Source organism: Hemitrygon akajei, chromosome 10, assembly GCF_048418815.1.
Source record: "Hemitrygon akajei chromosome 10, sHemAka1.3, whole genome shotgun sequence".
In the NCBI taxonomy this organism is placed as follows: Eukaryota; Metazoa; Chordata; class Chondrichthyes; order Myliobatiformes; family Dasyatidae; genus Hemitrygon; species Hemitrygon akajei.
This window is the reverse complement of record NC_133133.1, coordinates 136,117,072-136,130,583: the sequence shown is the minus strand read 5'-3', so window position 1 is coordinate 136,130,583 and position 13,512 is coordinate 136,117,072. Positions and strand designations below refer to the sequence as shown.

The 13,512-nt window shown below is 37.4% G+C and overlaps 1 protein-coding gene across 2 annotated transcripts in view; it reads left to right on the top strand.

Annotated features, from left to right (window-relative positions):
- LOC140734703 (glucoside xylosyltransferase 1-like) overlaps positions 1–12,701 on the top strand; it is a 63,331-nt gene extending 50,630 nt beyond the window's left edge. For both annotated transcript variants that reach the window (XM_073059033.1, XM_073059034.1), the window contains 3 exons: positions 617–740; positions 1,029–1,201; positions 11,288–12,701. In XM_073059033.1, coding sequence (XP_072915134.1) covers positions 617–740; positions 1,029–1,201; positions 11,288–11,449 — 459 coding nt within the window. In that variant the 3' untranslated portion in view covers positions 11,450–12,701. The remainder of the gene's footprint in view (positions 1–616; positions 741–1,028; positions 1,202–11,287) is intronic.
- Positions 12,702–13,512: the final 811 nt, after the last annotated feature.

The following is a 13,512-nucleotide window of genomic DNA, read 5'->3' as shown; positions in this document are numbered from 1 at the left end:
CGTTGATGGGAAGCGATCATGATTGAAAATAAAGTGGAAGTAATAAAGAGTTTGGTCTGTTCCGTTGATGGGAAGTGATCATGATTGAAAATAAAGTGGAAGTAATAGAGTTTGGAAATTGGAAAAGTGTTAGGCTACAGTCAGTCAACGATTGGAACGATTTTAAAGGATAAAGTGAGAATAATGGAGCATGTGAAAGGCCCTGCCCCAATGAAAACTACGATTATTACTAAGCAACGCAGTGGTTTAATTATTGGAATACATATGTTTCTTAAGTGTTTTATATGCATAGAAAGGTAAAATATATACTATATAATAAGTCAACGTTTGACTAACTGACGCTAAATAATACCGGATGTACTTGTTCTGACTTACGTGCAAATCTGACTTAAAGATGGACTTGGGAATGGAACTCGTTCGTAACCCGGGAATAACTGTAACACCTTTGGTTAACCCTGTAGAAGCCACTGTGAGCGCACTGCCATCTTACCAGAAGTTAAGCACTTACCTCTGAAATAATTTCTTTGAAAGCATATCCATTCCACTTGTCTGTTACTTTCAGTTGTTTATCCAGGGAAACAGTTTAGATTAGTTTTTTTTTCTCTCTTTTGTGTAGAATGATATGACAACTGTACGACTCAAATGGGAAGATTTGCTTCTACCTCTTTTCAAGAAGTACAAGCTCAATATTACTTGGGGAGACCAAGATTTACTCAATATTATTTTCTATTATAACCCAGGTAAATATAATGTTTCCCTTTCTTGGTTGCAGCCTTCTTCATTAATACTTTAAATAACTTGTTGGAAATGTAGTTTAATTTGAGAATTGTCAATGTCATTTTAATTTCAAAAGGTGTAGCCTGTTGAATGATTCAACATCTACTGTAAGAATGTTTCAATTTTTGATGTGTAATGAAAAAATATTTTGGAATATTGTATTTTTAAAAATCTGATTTATTTTAAAAATAATAATGACCAGTGTGGAGAATCGTTTACATTGTGTTAATTTAGTGTTTATCATATTGCAGAAAGCCTCTTTATTTTTCCATGTCAATGGAATTATCGTCCAGACCACTGCATGTATGGCAGCAACTGCAAAGCAGCAGAGGATGAAGGAATCTTTGTTCTTCATGGAAATCGAGGAGTCTACCATGATGAAAAGCAGCCAGCTTTCAGGGCTGTGTACAGAGCAATAAAAAATGTAAGTATTGTATCCTGGAGATGTAGTCTCAAATAATTAAAGCTCTTTATTCACTCTGTTTGAAATTATCCATTAATGTACCATAAATGTAATATTTTAATGCAGTTGCAAAGAAGCATTCTTATGAAAATTATGCATTGCAACTGCCTCTGGGTCTGGTGCTGCTCTGTGAATACATTTTTCACTTGTACAATGTTATTTACTTGGCTCCAGTTACATATTTTAAGTCTGGGAATTTCAAGCAATGGTTTCCAGTATTGAAATATGATGTAGCAGTAGTTATTTTTCTCTAAAAATCAATAGTAATGGTCCTTGTAATTAGTCCAATGCACATGGGGACATTTTTTCTTTTTCATTCTGTAGCAAAGTTACATCAATTAAAGCCAGCACTCTGGCAGGTAATAAGCTCTTGTGTATATAAAAACCCTCCCATTCATGTGTGCTGCAGTTGTGAGTTCCTATTGTACTCATTAACGTTGTATAAATAAATACACCATACATTCCTTTCACTAGTTCTATACACCATCTATTAACATTTCAAAACACTAGAATACTAATTAAAACTTGTTTAATTTTAAATGGAATGCTGCAAGTACCAGAGTTAGTGTATCTTATTTAATATCTATCAGTAGCTAAAATGAAGTGGTCTAATGATATACCTAAGTTGCTAATGATGAAGCATGATAATTGTGAGAAGGGTACAGAGGCTGCAAAGGGTTTGGGTTAGTAAACTGAGCAGAAAGGTTGGTGGTGTATGTGGAGAAGTGTAAACACTGCCTTTGATGGGATGAAATAGCAATTATTAAATATTTAAATTTGCAGGGTTCTGTGTACATGAATTACAGATGGCTAACATATAGTAAGTAATAAGAAGAGAAAATAGTGTATTTGCCTTTATTTCAAAGAAAAGAACTAAAAGGCTGCGTATGTTTGCTGCAATTTTGCAAGGCTTTCTTGAGATGTACCTTGAGTACCATATGCACCTTTAGTCTTCCTTGACAAATGAAGATATTCTGGCCTTGAAGATTAAATCCTATGCACATCACAGTTTATTTGTTCTACTTTATTCTGAAAATTGTGAGATATGGTCAAGCTCATAGTTGCATGCCATATGTATTTTCTGAAGTGGTCATGATTTCTTAAATGCAAAAGCTTGCTTAAACATTTTGATATCCATTATCTTTCAGACAGTAAAATAAAAATGACCAAAAATTAAGTTAAATTTTATACCATAAAATGCAAATCAAACAGTTGCCTTTTCACTGACAGCAATTACCACAATAGAAATTAAGGTGTATCCAATTTAGGAGTTGAGACTGTATTGATTACAGCGGAAGTGCTATAAAACTTTGATTGCAGTCTGTGTCCTGTGAGTATCATAAAGCTGTATATATAAAGTGCTTTTATCATGCAATTTCCTTGATGGTCTTATTTTGTATTCTGTGTACGTTAGCATTAAGGTCAATCTACTGGAAACATTAAAACATTTTTTTTTGAAGTGCACAGAAATATGAGAAGAGAGATTGCCCTAATAATCTGGAGTGGATTTATTGGCTAAGGTGTATGTAACAAATATAACTGATTCTTCTCGCTCATGATTGCTATTTCATTAAGGCAGGAACATTACAGCATGCAGAAGGCAATGAATTCTTCTGCTGCCAGAATGTAGATTGTGTCCATTTAAGACTATAAGGACTAATTGAGATCATTCAAAGATTAATTGTTATTTAGACTAGCATCATTAGCTCTGGCTTCATTGGTGGCAAGGTCAATTGAGCGTCTATAGTATTTTTTGTATTGCTACAAAAATTCTCATTAAATTCCATAATGATATGTTAAGTGATCAGAAGTTTTTCATGTTTTTGAAATTTATGCAAGTGACATACTTCCTTTTGGTCTACAGTTCTAAAGGACATATTAACCTATATAAAATTAAGCTGTAGACTTTAATTAAAAACACAATTCATTCATTTTGAATGTACTAATAGTCTGAAAACTAATATGCAATGTAACTTGAATACCATTGCTTCTTTATGCGTGTCACAGACTGTTATATAATGTCTGTGATATAATCTTCCAGCTACCATACCAAAGGTAGAAATAACAGCTTTATTCCCCTTGGAATAATATAGTTCTGATTGGCAAAGATGCAAATTTGTCAGGCAGGATAAAATTTATTTTGTAGTGCCATGCATCCAAAAGTGGTAACAAAGATCACATGCCTATGGTAGCAGAATTTTCCAGTGTGTCAGATGGGAAGCTGCCAGGTTGCTCAGAGGGTAATGTAAACTCCAAGATCACAATAACAGGAAGCAGTTTTCCCTTTGTTCATTCTTGATTTCTGGGCATCACAAGCAAAGCCAGCATTTATTGCCCATTCTTTATTGCTAATAAACTGAGTGGCTAGTTGGGCTCTTTCAAAGGGCTCAACTTAATCAATCACATCAGTAGGTCTGAGGCTACACTCAGGACAAACCAGGCAAATTTCTTCCACTTAAGGACATCAGATACATTTTTATGGCAATATTATAGTTTTGTGGTTACCATTACCAGTGTCTAATCTGTTTTACTTCCTTATAATTAACTGAATGTAACTTCCACATCTGCCTTGATCAGGTATGCTTTTGTATCTATTATTAGTGCAGACATCCTAGATTACCAGTCTTGTAAATTGACCACTACTGTCATCTTAACTTATACAGAAATCTCAGTTTTAAATTTTGATATCTTGATTTTTTTTGTTTAAAATATTCTGCTGTCAACTTAATCAATTCTATGACCTGCTTCAAACCAAATTAGTCAGTAGAAATCCTACTCTTAGTTCAATTCTTAGCTTGGAAAATTGCTGTGCCTTCACCATCTTGCTGGTAAATTTTTTTTCAGATATTTTCAGGGAATTCTGAACCTATATCAACCTCCACATTAAATATACCCAATGAATTCCATAGATTTACCATCCTGTGACAAAATAAATCATTCTTGTCTCTGTTCTAAAGGGGTGTTGTTCTATTCTAGGGCTGTGTCCTATTCTGAACTCCCCTACTATTGGAAACATCTTCACATTCCCTCTTATCTGGGCCTTTCAATGTTCAGTAGGTTTCTTTAAGATCCTTCCTCATTCTTCTCAAATCCAGCGAGTACAGACTGGGAGCCATCAAATGATTCTCATACATTAACATTTCATTCCCAAGATAATTCTCGTAAACCTCCTCTGAACCCTTTCCAATGCCAGCCCATTCTTTCTTAGGTATCTAGTCAAGAAGAAAAGAAAAGCTTACAAAAGGTTCATAGAGTTAGGTAATGTTAGGGATCTGGAAGATTATAAGGCTACCAGGAAGGAGCTGAAAAAGAAAATTAAGAGAGCCAGAAGGGGCCATGAGAAGGCCTTGGCGGGCAGGATTAAGGAAAACCCCAAGGGATTCTACAAGTATGTGAAGAGCAAGTGGATAAGACGTGAAAGAATAGGACCTATCAATTGTGACAGTGGGAAAGTGTGTATGGAACCGGAGGAAATAGCAGAGGTACTTAATGAATACTTTACTTCAGTATTTGCTATGGCAAAGGATCTTGGTGATTGTAGTGCTGACTTGCAGCAGACTGAAAAGCTTGAGCATGTAGATATTAAGAAAGAGGATGTGCTGGAGCTTTTGGAAAGCATCAAGTTGGATAAGTCACCGGGACCGGATGAGATGTACCCCAGGCTACTGTGGGAGGTGAGGGAGGAGATTACTGAGCCTCTGGCGATGATCTTTGAATCATCAATGAGGATGGGAGAGGTTCCGGAGGATTTGGAGGGTTGCAGATGTTGTTCCTTTATTCAAGAAAGGGAGTAGAGATAGCCCAGGAAATTATATACCAGTGAGTCTTACTTCAGTGGTTGGTAAGTTGATGGAGAAGATCCTGAGAGGCAGGATTTATGAACATTTGGAGAGGCATAATATGATTAGGAATAGTTAGCATGGTTTTGTCAAGGTCAGGTCATGCCTTTTGAGCCTGATTGATTTTTTGAGGATGTGACTAAACACATTGATGAAGGTAGAGCTGTAGATGTAGTGTATCTGAATCTCAGCAAGGCATTTGATAAAGTACCCCATGCAAGGCTTATTGAGAAAATAAGGAGGCATGGGATCCAAGGGGACATTGCTTTGTGGATCCAGAACTGGCTTGCCCACAGAAGGCAAAGAATGGTTGTAGATGGATCATATTCTGCATGGAGGTCGGTGACCAGTGGTATGTCTCAGGGATCTGTTCTGGGACCCTTGCTCATTGTTATTTTTATAAATGACCTAGATGAGGAAGTGGAGGTTTGGGTTAGTAAGTTTGCTGATGACACAAAGGTTGGAGGTGTTGTGGATAGTGTGGAGGGCTGTCAGAGGTTACAGTGGGACATCGATAAATGCAAAACTGGGCTGAGAAGTGGCAGATGGAATTCAACCTAGATAAGTGTGAGGTGGTTCATTTTGGTAGGTCAAATATGATGGCAGAATATAGTATTAATGGTAAGACTGTTGGCAGTGTGGAGGATCAGAGGGATCTTGGGGTCTGAGTCCATAGGATGCTCAAAGCAGCTGCGCAGGTTGACACTGGTTAAGAAGCCATATGGTGTATTGGCTTTCATTAATCGTGGAATTGAATTTGGGAGCCGAAAGGTAATGTTGCAGCTATATATAGAACCCTGGTCAGACCCCACTTGGAGTACTGTGCTCAGTTCTGGTTGCCTCACTGAAGGAAGGATGTGGAAGCCATAGAAAGGGTGCAGAGGAGATATACAAGGATGCTGCCTGGATTGGGGTGCATGCCTTATGAGACTAGGTTGAATGAACTCGACCTTTTCTCCTTGAAGCGACGGAGGATGAGAGGTGACCTGATAGAGGTGTATAAGCTGATGAGAGGCATTGATCGTGTGGATAGTCAGAGGCTTTTTCCCAGGGCTGAAATGGTTGCCACCAGAGGACACAGGTTTAAGGTGCTGGGGAGTAGGTACAGAGGAGATGTCAGGGGTAAGTTTATTATACTCAGAGAGTGGTGAGTGTGTGGAATGGCTGCCAGCAACAGTGATGGAGACGGATGTGATAGGATCTTTTAAGAGACTTCTAGATAGGTACAGGGAGCTTAGAAAAGTAGTGGGCTATGGAGAAGTCTAGTAATTTCTAAGATAGGGACATGTTTGGCACAACTTTGTGGGCCGAAGGGCTTGTATTGTGCTATAGGTTTTCCGTGTTTCTATATGGGGCCCAGAACTGCTCACAATGCTCCAAGTATGGTCTTATTCCCACTGCTGTCTTTAAGGACTTTGTACATTCTCCCTGTGACTGGATGGGTTTTCTTCTGGTGCTGTAGTTTCCTCCCACATTCCAAAGACGTACTGTTATGAGAATGCTATATTGGCCCTGGAAAACGTGGCAACATCTGTGGGCTGCCCAGCTCAATCCTGACACAAACAACTCATTCATTGTATGCTTTGATGTACATGTGACAAATAAAGGTAGTCTTTTCTCTTTGAATCTTTATCTAATCAGATATTCGTTTCAGAAGGCAAACACTTTCCACTTCTTTGTATCTGGATACTGGACAATTTCCTTCCTGCCCAACCTCAAAATCACTGTCCTTCATAGTGTGAGATTTATTCAGGAATCACTCAAGTTCATGTGCATGTGGTTATCTCATCCAAGAGTAAAATCTGGAAGAGGTCAGGTTAATTCAATGAATCTCACAGCAAATGATGCTTGTAATAAAATTTTAATTGCATTTAATGTCAGCAAGATATCTGCTCAGGCTGGCCCAGGCACCCAAGCATGTCTCTTTGATAGGCACATGTAATGGAAAGATATAGAAGTAAGGAAGGCAGGAAAGTGAACAGAAATGAAGGATGAGAAAGAGGTAAATAGAGGAATGTGTACACATGCAGTTCCCTATTTTCTCTGAGCTTACAGATACAATTTTTAGTGGTGGTGTGCATAGCATTTCCAGCTGCATCCTCAATGTGTATATGCTATAAATTTGTTGTCACAAGCTTCAGCTTTAAACGACTCAAATTGCCATATATTCAGCTGGAAGTTGGTAAGGAGGCTTAAAGATGAAGCCCAGAAAAGGATTTGGAAAATAGAAAACAAATGATGAATCCAAAGGGTGACAACTTGCTGGTAATTCAAAGCGTATAATTTGTTTTCAGTGCATCCAAGGCTGTTTCAGGCCAACTCTTGAATTCACACGTAAAACCAAATGTTACAGGGATTATTCAGCAGGTGAAGCAGCATCTTTCAAAAAGTATAGTTAACATTCATATTGATGACATTCCATTTCAATTGGGACAAGTTAGAAGTAAAACAAGCTTTAAGGTGGGGAGAAAACTGAGGAGAATGAAAGGGAAAATCTGTGTCAGAGAGATGCAGCAGAAATGAAATTCTAAAAAGTGATAGAAGAAAAGCAGGAAGGAGTATATAAATAAGAGATGATAACTAAATTTGTGACATTGTCAACAAAAATAAGAAGGGGCAATTAATGGATGCTGGAAATAAAGTAGCAAGGCTAGAACTGCAAATGGTCTAAAATTGCTTAGTTCAGTATTAAGTCCAGATGCTGCACTGTGCCTCATCAAAAGAAGCAGCTTTATTAGACTTTGTTGGAACTAGTTTCAGAGGCTAAACGCTGACAGAATTTCAAGAGTAAAAGCAGCTTGGAGAACAGTGTGATATACAACTGGAAACTCAAGGTCAGGTTTGTGGGTGTTCTGCAAAGCAGTAGTCAGATTTGTCAGGAATGCTCTTGTCAATGAACCAACCCCTCAAGTTTGGCAGATAACAAAGACTAAAGGCCACCAAAGCTTCTGGCCTTGGTGGCATACATACTGAAGGCTTTAAAGTTGGAGGAGAAATTGTCCACAAGTAGTTTCTCAACCTGGTTACATACAAGCATTTTTCCAAATATTAATGTCAGAGAAGCTGGTCAATAGTTCTCTATTTTCTCTGCCACCTTTCCAGATACTAGAGAATTATGCAAAATGTCTACCTCCATAACCACTTCCTTCACAGTTTAGGATGGGGATCATCAGGTCTAGGGGTTCTATCGGCTACTGTACCTGTTAAGTCTTTTATTCCCTAATGCTAATTTCTTTGATCTCATTTATCCATTCTCCTGTATTTTCCATGACTTCTTAAAGTGTCTCTGAGTCTTGGTGAAGATTGATACAAAATACAGTATTTGTTTTATTTTTCTGACTCATTTTCCTTTTGTTCCCCAATATAATTATCCTTGTCACAATCAATAAGAAACCTTAACTGCAGCTAATTATTTACATTTTGATACCTGCAGAAGCTTTATGTTCTGTTTTGTATTCTACATTTTCATTCTTTAGCCATTTTTTGACCCTCTGAATTCTGAGACTTTTACAGCTGTCAGGTTTACTGTTTTTATTGACAACATTGCAAACCTTTTTCTTTGATCTAGTATTAATTGATGGCCATAGCTAGATCTCTTCCTATTTTTCCCTAAGTAGGTTATATTATTTGTTTGCTAATGTATTGAAACGTAGTATACTGTCATACCTTTTTTAAAAACGTGGATCCCCATCCTACCCTGTTACTCCGTGAAGGCCACTTTAATTACCAGATCAATTAAACCTTTCATTACACAACACTGGATCTAAAATAGTCTGTTCCCTGTTTGATTTCTCACATACTTTTAATGTATACTTTTACATTGTTATACATTCATTCTCCACAATATTGCTGCTAACTAGATTTGACCAATTTATGCAGATTAAAGATTCCAATGATTCTGTATTAACTTTGTTGTATGCTTTACTAATTTTCTGATATTTATGCTTTTCTGGTTGGAGGCCTACATACAACTCTCACCAGTGGATCTGCCCATTGTTTCTTAGCTCCACTGAAACTGGTGCTGTGCACCAAAAGGTCACATTTTGTGCATCTACCTTTTTTAAAATCGGACTCTGGCTGCACATTCCTTCAACAGAATCTTCTTTGTCTCATTTGTGTCCTTCCCTGTTTTTCATAGCTCAATAGTTCAGCTAAATTATAAGTTTGCATGTATTTTATTAACTTGGCCCTACAGTTGGGATTGTACAATGTGGTAGGAAGGGCCTGAGCCAATCATTCGACCCTTAATGAAATGATAAACAAAAATACTATGGGACTTGATTATTTCACAGTACACCCTATCCTCGTTATATGCGGGGGATACGTTCCTCGTAGTCAACGCATAGTATAAAATGCATAATGTGAATAATTATTTAAATGGAGAAAATAGGGATGTGTTCCAGAGGGCTTCCTAAATATGCTTTATCTGTAATTTATTCACATTTTCATACCAATACAACACAAAAGCAGTACCACAAGGCAACATTCGTATTACATTTCATCAAGTTAAGGTAATATTCAGTGTAATAAATCATAGAAGGTTAACATATTAGGGTGTACAGTACTCACCAACAGTGGCAGGTGTGTTTGCTGTGGGAGATGAGTGATTGTTGTGGTGTCAGGAAGCTTTACATGGATGAAGTGGGTGTTGTGGGTCGTCAGGATCATCAAGCACAGCAAGGGGTGAAGGAAGACTCGCAGAACTCCCAGCAGCAGGAGATGGCACCAGTTTGAAGTAAGTGGTGAGGGTTGTTTGCTTGGCAGCATTTTGTTTTTCAGCATAAATTTGCTTGTAGTGAAGAAGGGTTGACTACACTACATGCTGCATCCGCATATGAAGGACCCCATGCACCCCTCATACAATCTCTTCTCCCTCCTGCCGTCTGGGAAAAGGCTCCGTAGCATTCGGGCTCTCACAACCGGACTATGTAGCAGTTTCTTCCCCCAAGCTATCAGACTCCTCAATACCCAGAGCCTGGACTGACACCTTGCCCTATTGTCCTGTTTATTATTTATTGTAATGCCTGCACTGTTTTTGTGCACTTTATGCAGTCCAGTGTAGGTCTGTAGTCTAGTGTAGCTTTCTCTTTTTTTTTTTTACGTAGTTCAGTCTAGTTTTTGTACTGTGTCATGTAACACCATGATCCTGAAAAACATTGTCTCATTTTTACTATGCACTGTACCAGCAATTATGGTCAAAATGACAATAAAAGTGACTTGATTTGACTTGACTGCAGAGAACGACTGAAACGCTGACTCCGTTCTAAAATTGGCTCCATGTCCATCGCCATTTGCGCCAAGTGTTCCGACTTCCACATTCCTTCACTGTTGGTAAACTCCCGGGATTTTTAAAATTGCCTGTTGCTTGCAGCATCTGAGAGATAGTTTGTCATAAAAAAACACCTCGGATGTAGGTCACACCTTGGTCGAGTGGTTGAATCAGCGATGTTGTGTTAGGTGGCAGGAAATGCACTGTTATGTTAAGATGAACGCTGTCCAAATGTTTAGGATTGTCAAGCAACAAAAGAACTTTAAAGGCAAGATTCTGTTCTTGGCAGTAGCGTCCCAGAACTGTGTTACCTTCACCTAATGCCACCTCTTTTTTTTTCAAGGGGTAAAGCGGTTCTCTGCCTTTTGGCTGAAGGCCCAGGAATTGACATCGGACACTTAGGAGGCATAGTTAAATATTTCAAGCAGAAAATCACTGCACCGTAGGTAAAAACTCAAAAGTTTAAGAGTGCAAGATCGCACATCCACACCTTGCCAAAACCAATGCGAGACTGGCAGGAGTGAGATTGTGAGGCGTGCACATCTGGTTTGGGAAAGCGGTGCTTCTCATTCCAACAGTGAGACTGTGAGGCTTGTGCACGTGATTTGATTTGGCGGGAAAGCAGTGTTCCTCGCATAACTGTAAGTTCTGGGCGCATATAAGGAGACGTTGGTAGAAATAGGCCCCTTACATAACTGAATCCGCATTGTCTGAAGACGCATATAACCAGAATAGGGTGTACCTAAATTGGGTAATAATATACAGACTGTTTTAGTGTTGTCCTTTCACTGATCTCTATAACAGTCATACGTTGAATTCCTGAAAACCTGAGAAAATTTACATGCATTCATCATTTGATACTTAATTGCTTTCCTTTGACTTAAAATTCATTTGCTACTTTAATGTAACTCATTGTTTTCTATCTTGCAATCTCTACAGTACCCTTTTGGAGAAGATCCCATCCATTCACTGCTATATCCACTTGAAAAAGAACTGCAGAAAACTATGAATACATATTGTGGAAAAATTCATCATGTCTTCACACAAAGACTGCAGAAGAGCATAAGAACTTTACAGGGAAAAATTTCGAGAGGGAGGTGATTTTGTAAAATCACCATTTTGAATGTATTTTTGCCTTGAACATCAGGAGCTTGACTTTTTCTCATGGTCTAAATATGGGATGTTTTTAAACATGAGGAGGCAAATTGAAATGATGTTACTGACACCAATCACTCTATCAGCATAGGTATTTTCATTGAAACCTGGAAGATAATTTTTGTAAATGCACCTATTATCTCCACTGAAGCACTGATTTTACATTTTTTTTAAAAAAAGTTGAAGACAATGTTTACAGAGAAAAGTGTTATTCTGTCATATGAAGGTATATGAGGATTGACAATCTGTTTAATGTGTTTCTTATGAAATTATGGTAATTAAGCTGAAGTTGTGTGGTGCAACATTAACCAGGAGTATTGTACGTTCATGACAATCATGTCTTGTATAGCACTGCAAAAGGTGCTCTTGCTCTAGAATCCGTTGGAATCTTTGCCTCTTATAATAGTGTGAGGACATGTTAGCAAATTAATTTTTTTCAGTTATTGATGAATAAAACAAACAACTAAAAGTAGTTTACTTGAGCCATTTACAAATTTTTCATCAATAAAGACATTCATGCTAGAAAAGATACCAAATTGGTACCTCTTATGAATGATTTAGAAAATGAATGATTTTGTTTGTGCACTCTAGCTTCTTTGAGTTTAAATGCAGAATGTTAATGTGGCAAATTTAAATTTGCACCCTAAAATATGTAGATGCGATGCCCAGTACTTTTATTTAATCATTTCAACATGTTATTGGAATTTGTCCTATTGCTGATATTGCAGGAAAACTCATAAGTCCTGTAATTAAAGATAACAAATATTAGCTAGTTTGGACTGAAATCTTTTCGCTCATCACTTGGCAGTCAAATTACATTGAGCAGAGTGAAATATTTACTGCCTGCTAGAATGGTTTATTTTGCAACTTCTGAGAAATGGAATACTATGTAAACATACCAGACCACTGTATGAAATTGACATAGTTGTAATTTAGAGATAAATTAATGAGAACTGAGTGCCATTATTTCATGAGGTTTTTTTTGCTAACTGTTTATTATTTTAGTACTTTCAGTTTGAAATCCCTGGTGGAATATAGTAATCACAAGCAAGTACAAAACATTTTATACAAGTTTGGAATTATCTACATCTATAGATTTCTTTAAAATGACAGAGTTAAAATATTGTTACAGTAATTGTGAAAATGCAATGTGTATTTTTAATGAAATAAAACAATGTTAAATCTGTTCATGAAACAATGTACCATGAACCATAGTGCTCTGTGATCATCCAATTAAGTTGTAAGCACTAGAGCTAGAATATAAGAAATTGGTTTGAAGATTTGAGATTAATCCTGGAGCAAATGACCATAAATGACCACATGCAAGTTGGGTGTTCAGTTTATAGTCAGCTCATCCAAGCTCTGGTAGGACAGTATGGTCTGAAATGCTAGAGCAATGCATAAAAACAGGTCACGGGTTAGAAAAAATGTAACTTTGTGAATGTTGGTTGTTTATATTGTGTTCGTATCACATCACCAGCAAAAGGGACTATCATAATGCTTGAGAGCCACTGTTTATCTAATACTGATAGATCAGAGATACAAAGTGCAACTTCTTCCTGATCCTCAACAATTTAATCGGAGCAAGTAAGAATACTGCACTGATGTTGACAGGTTCATTTTGAGTGCTGCTGTCTTAACACTTTACCATATGTGGCTTTGATTACTGGAAGTAATGATTCCTGGAAGAAATTTGGACAGAGGATTGAATTTTTTGACCTTGGCAAGTTATATTATCAGTAGTAGTAGTTTCTAAAAGAACATGTGTAGTATTATCCTGGTTATGATTTCCATTTTTTAAGCATTGTAGTTAATTTTTTGAACCCAGGAGTTCTAAGTGTAATAGCATGCATTTCAGTGATATTACAGTAGATTCCAGTGAAATGGGTAATCATTTAATTGAGCTGCTACTTATTTGGGACAACTCAAAGAAGAAACTACCAATTGAGAAAATAGCTGGGGTTCCCTTCATTTATTAGGGATGCTATACCACTTATTGGGGCAGTAGA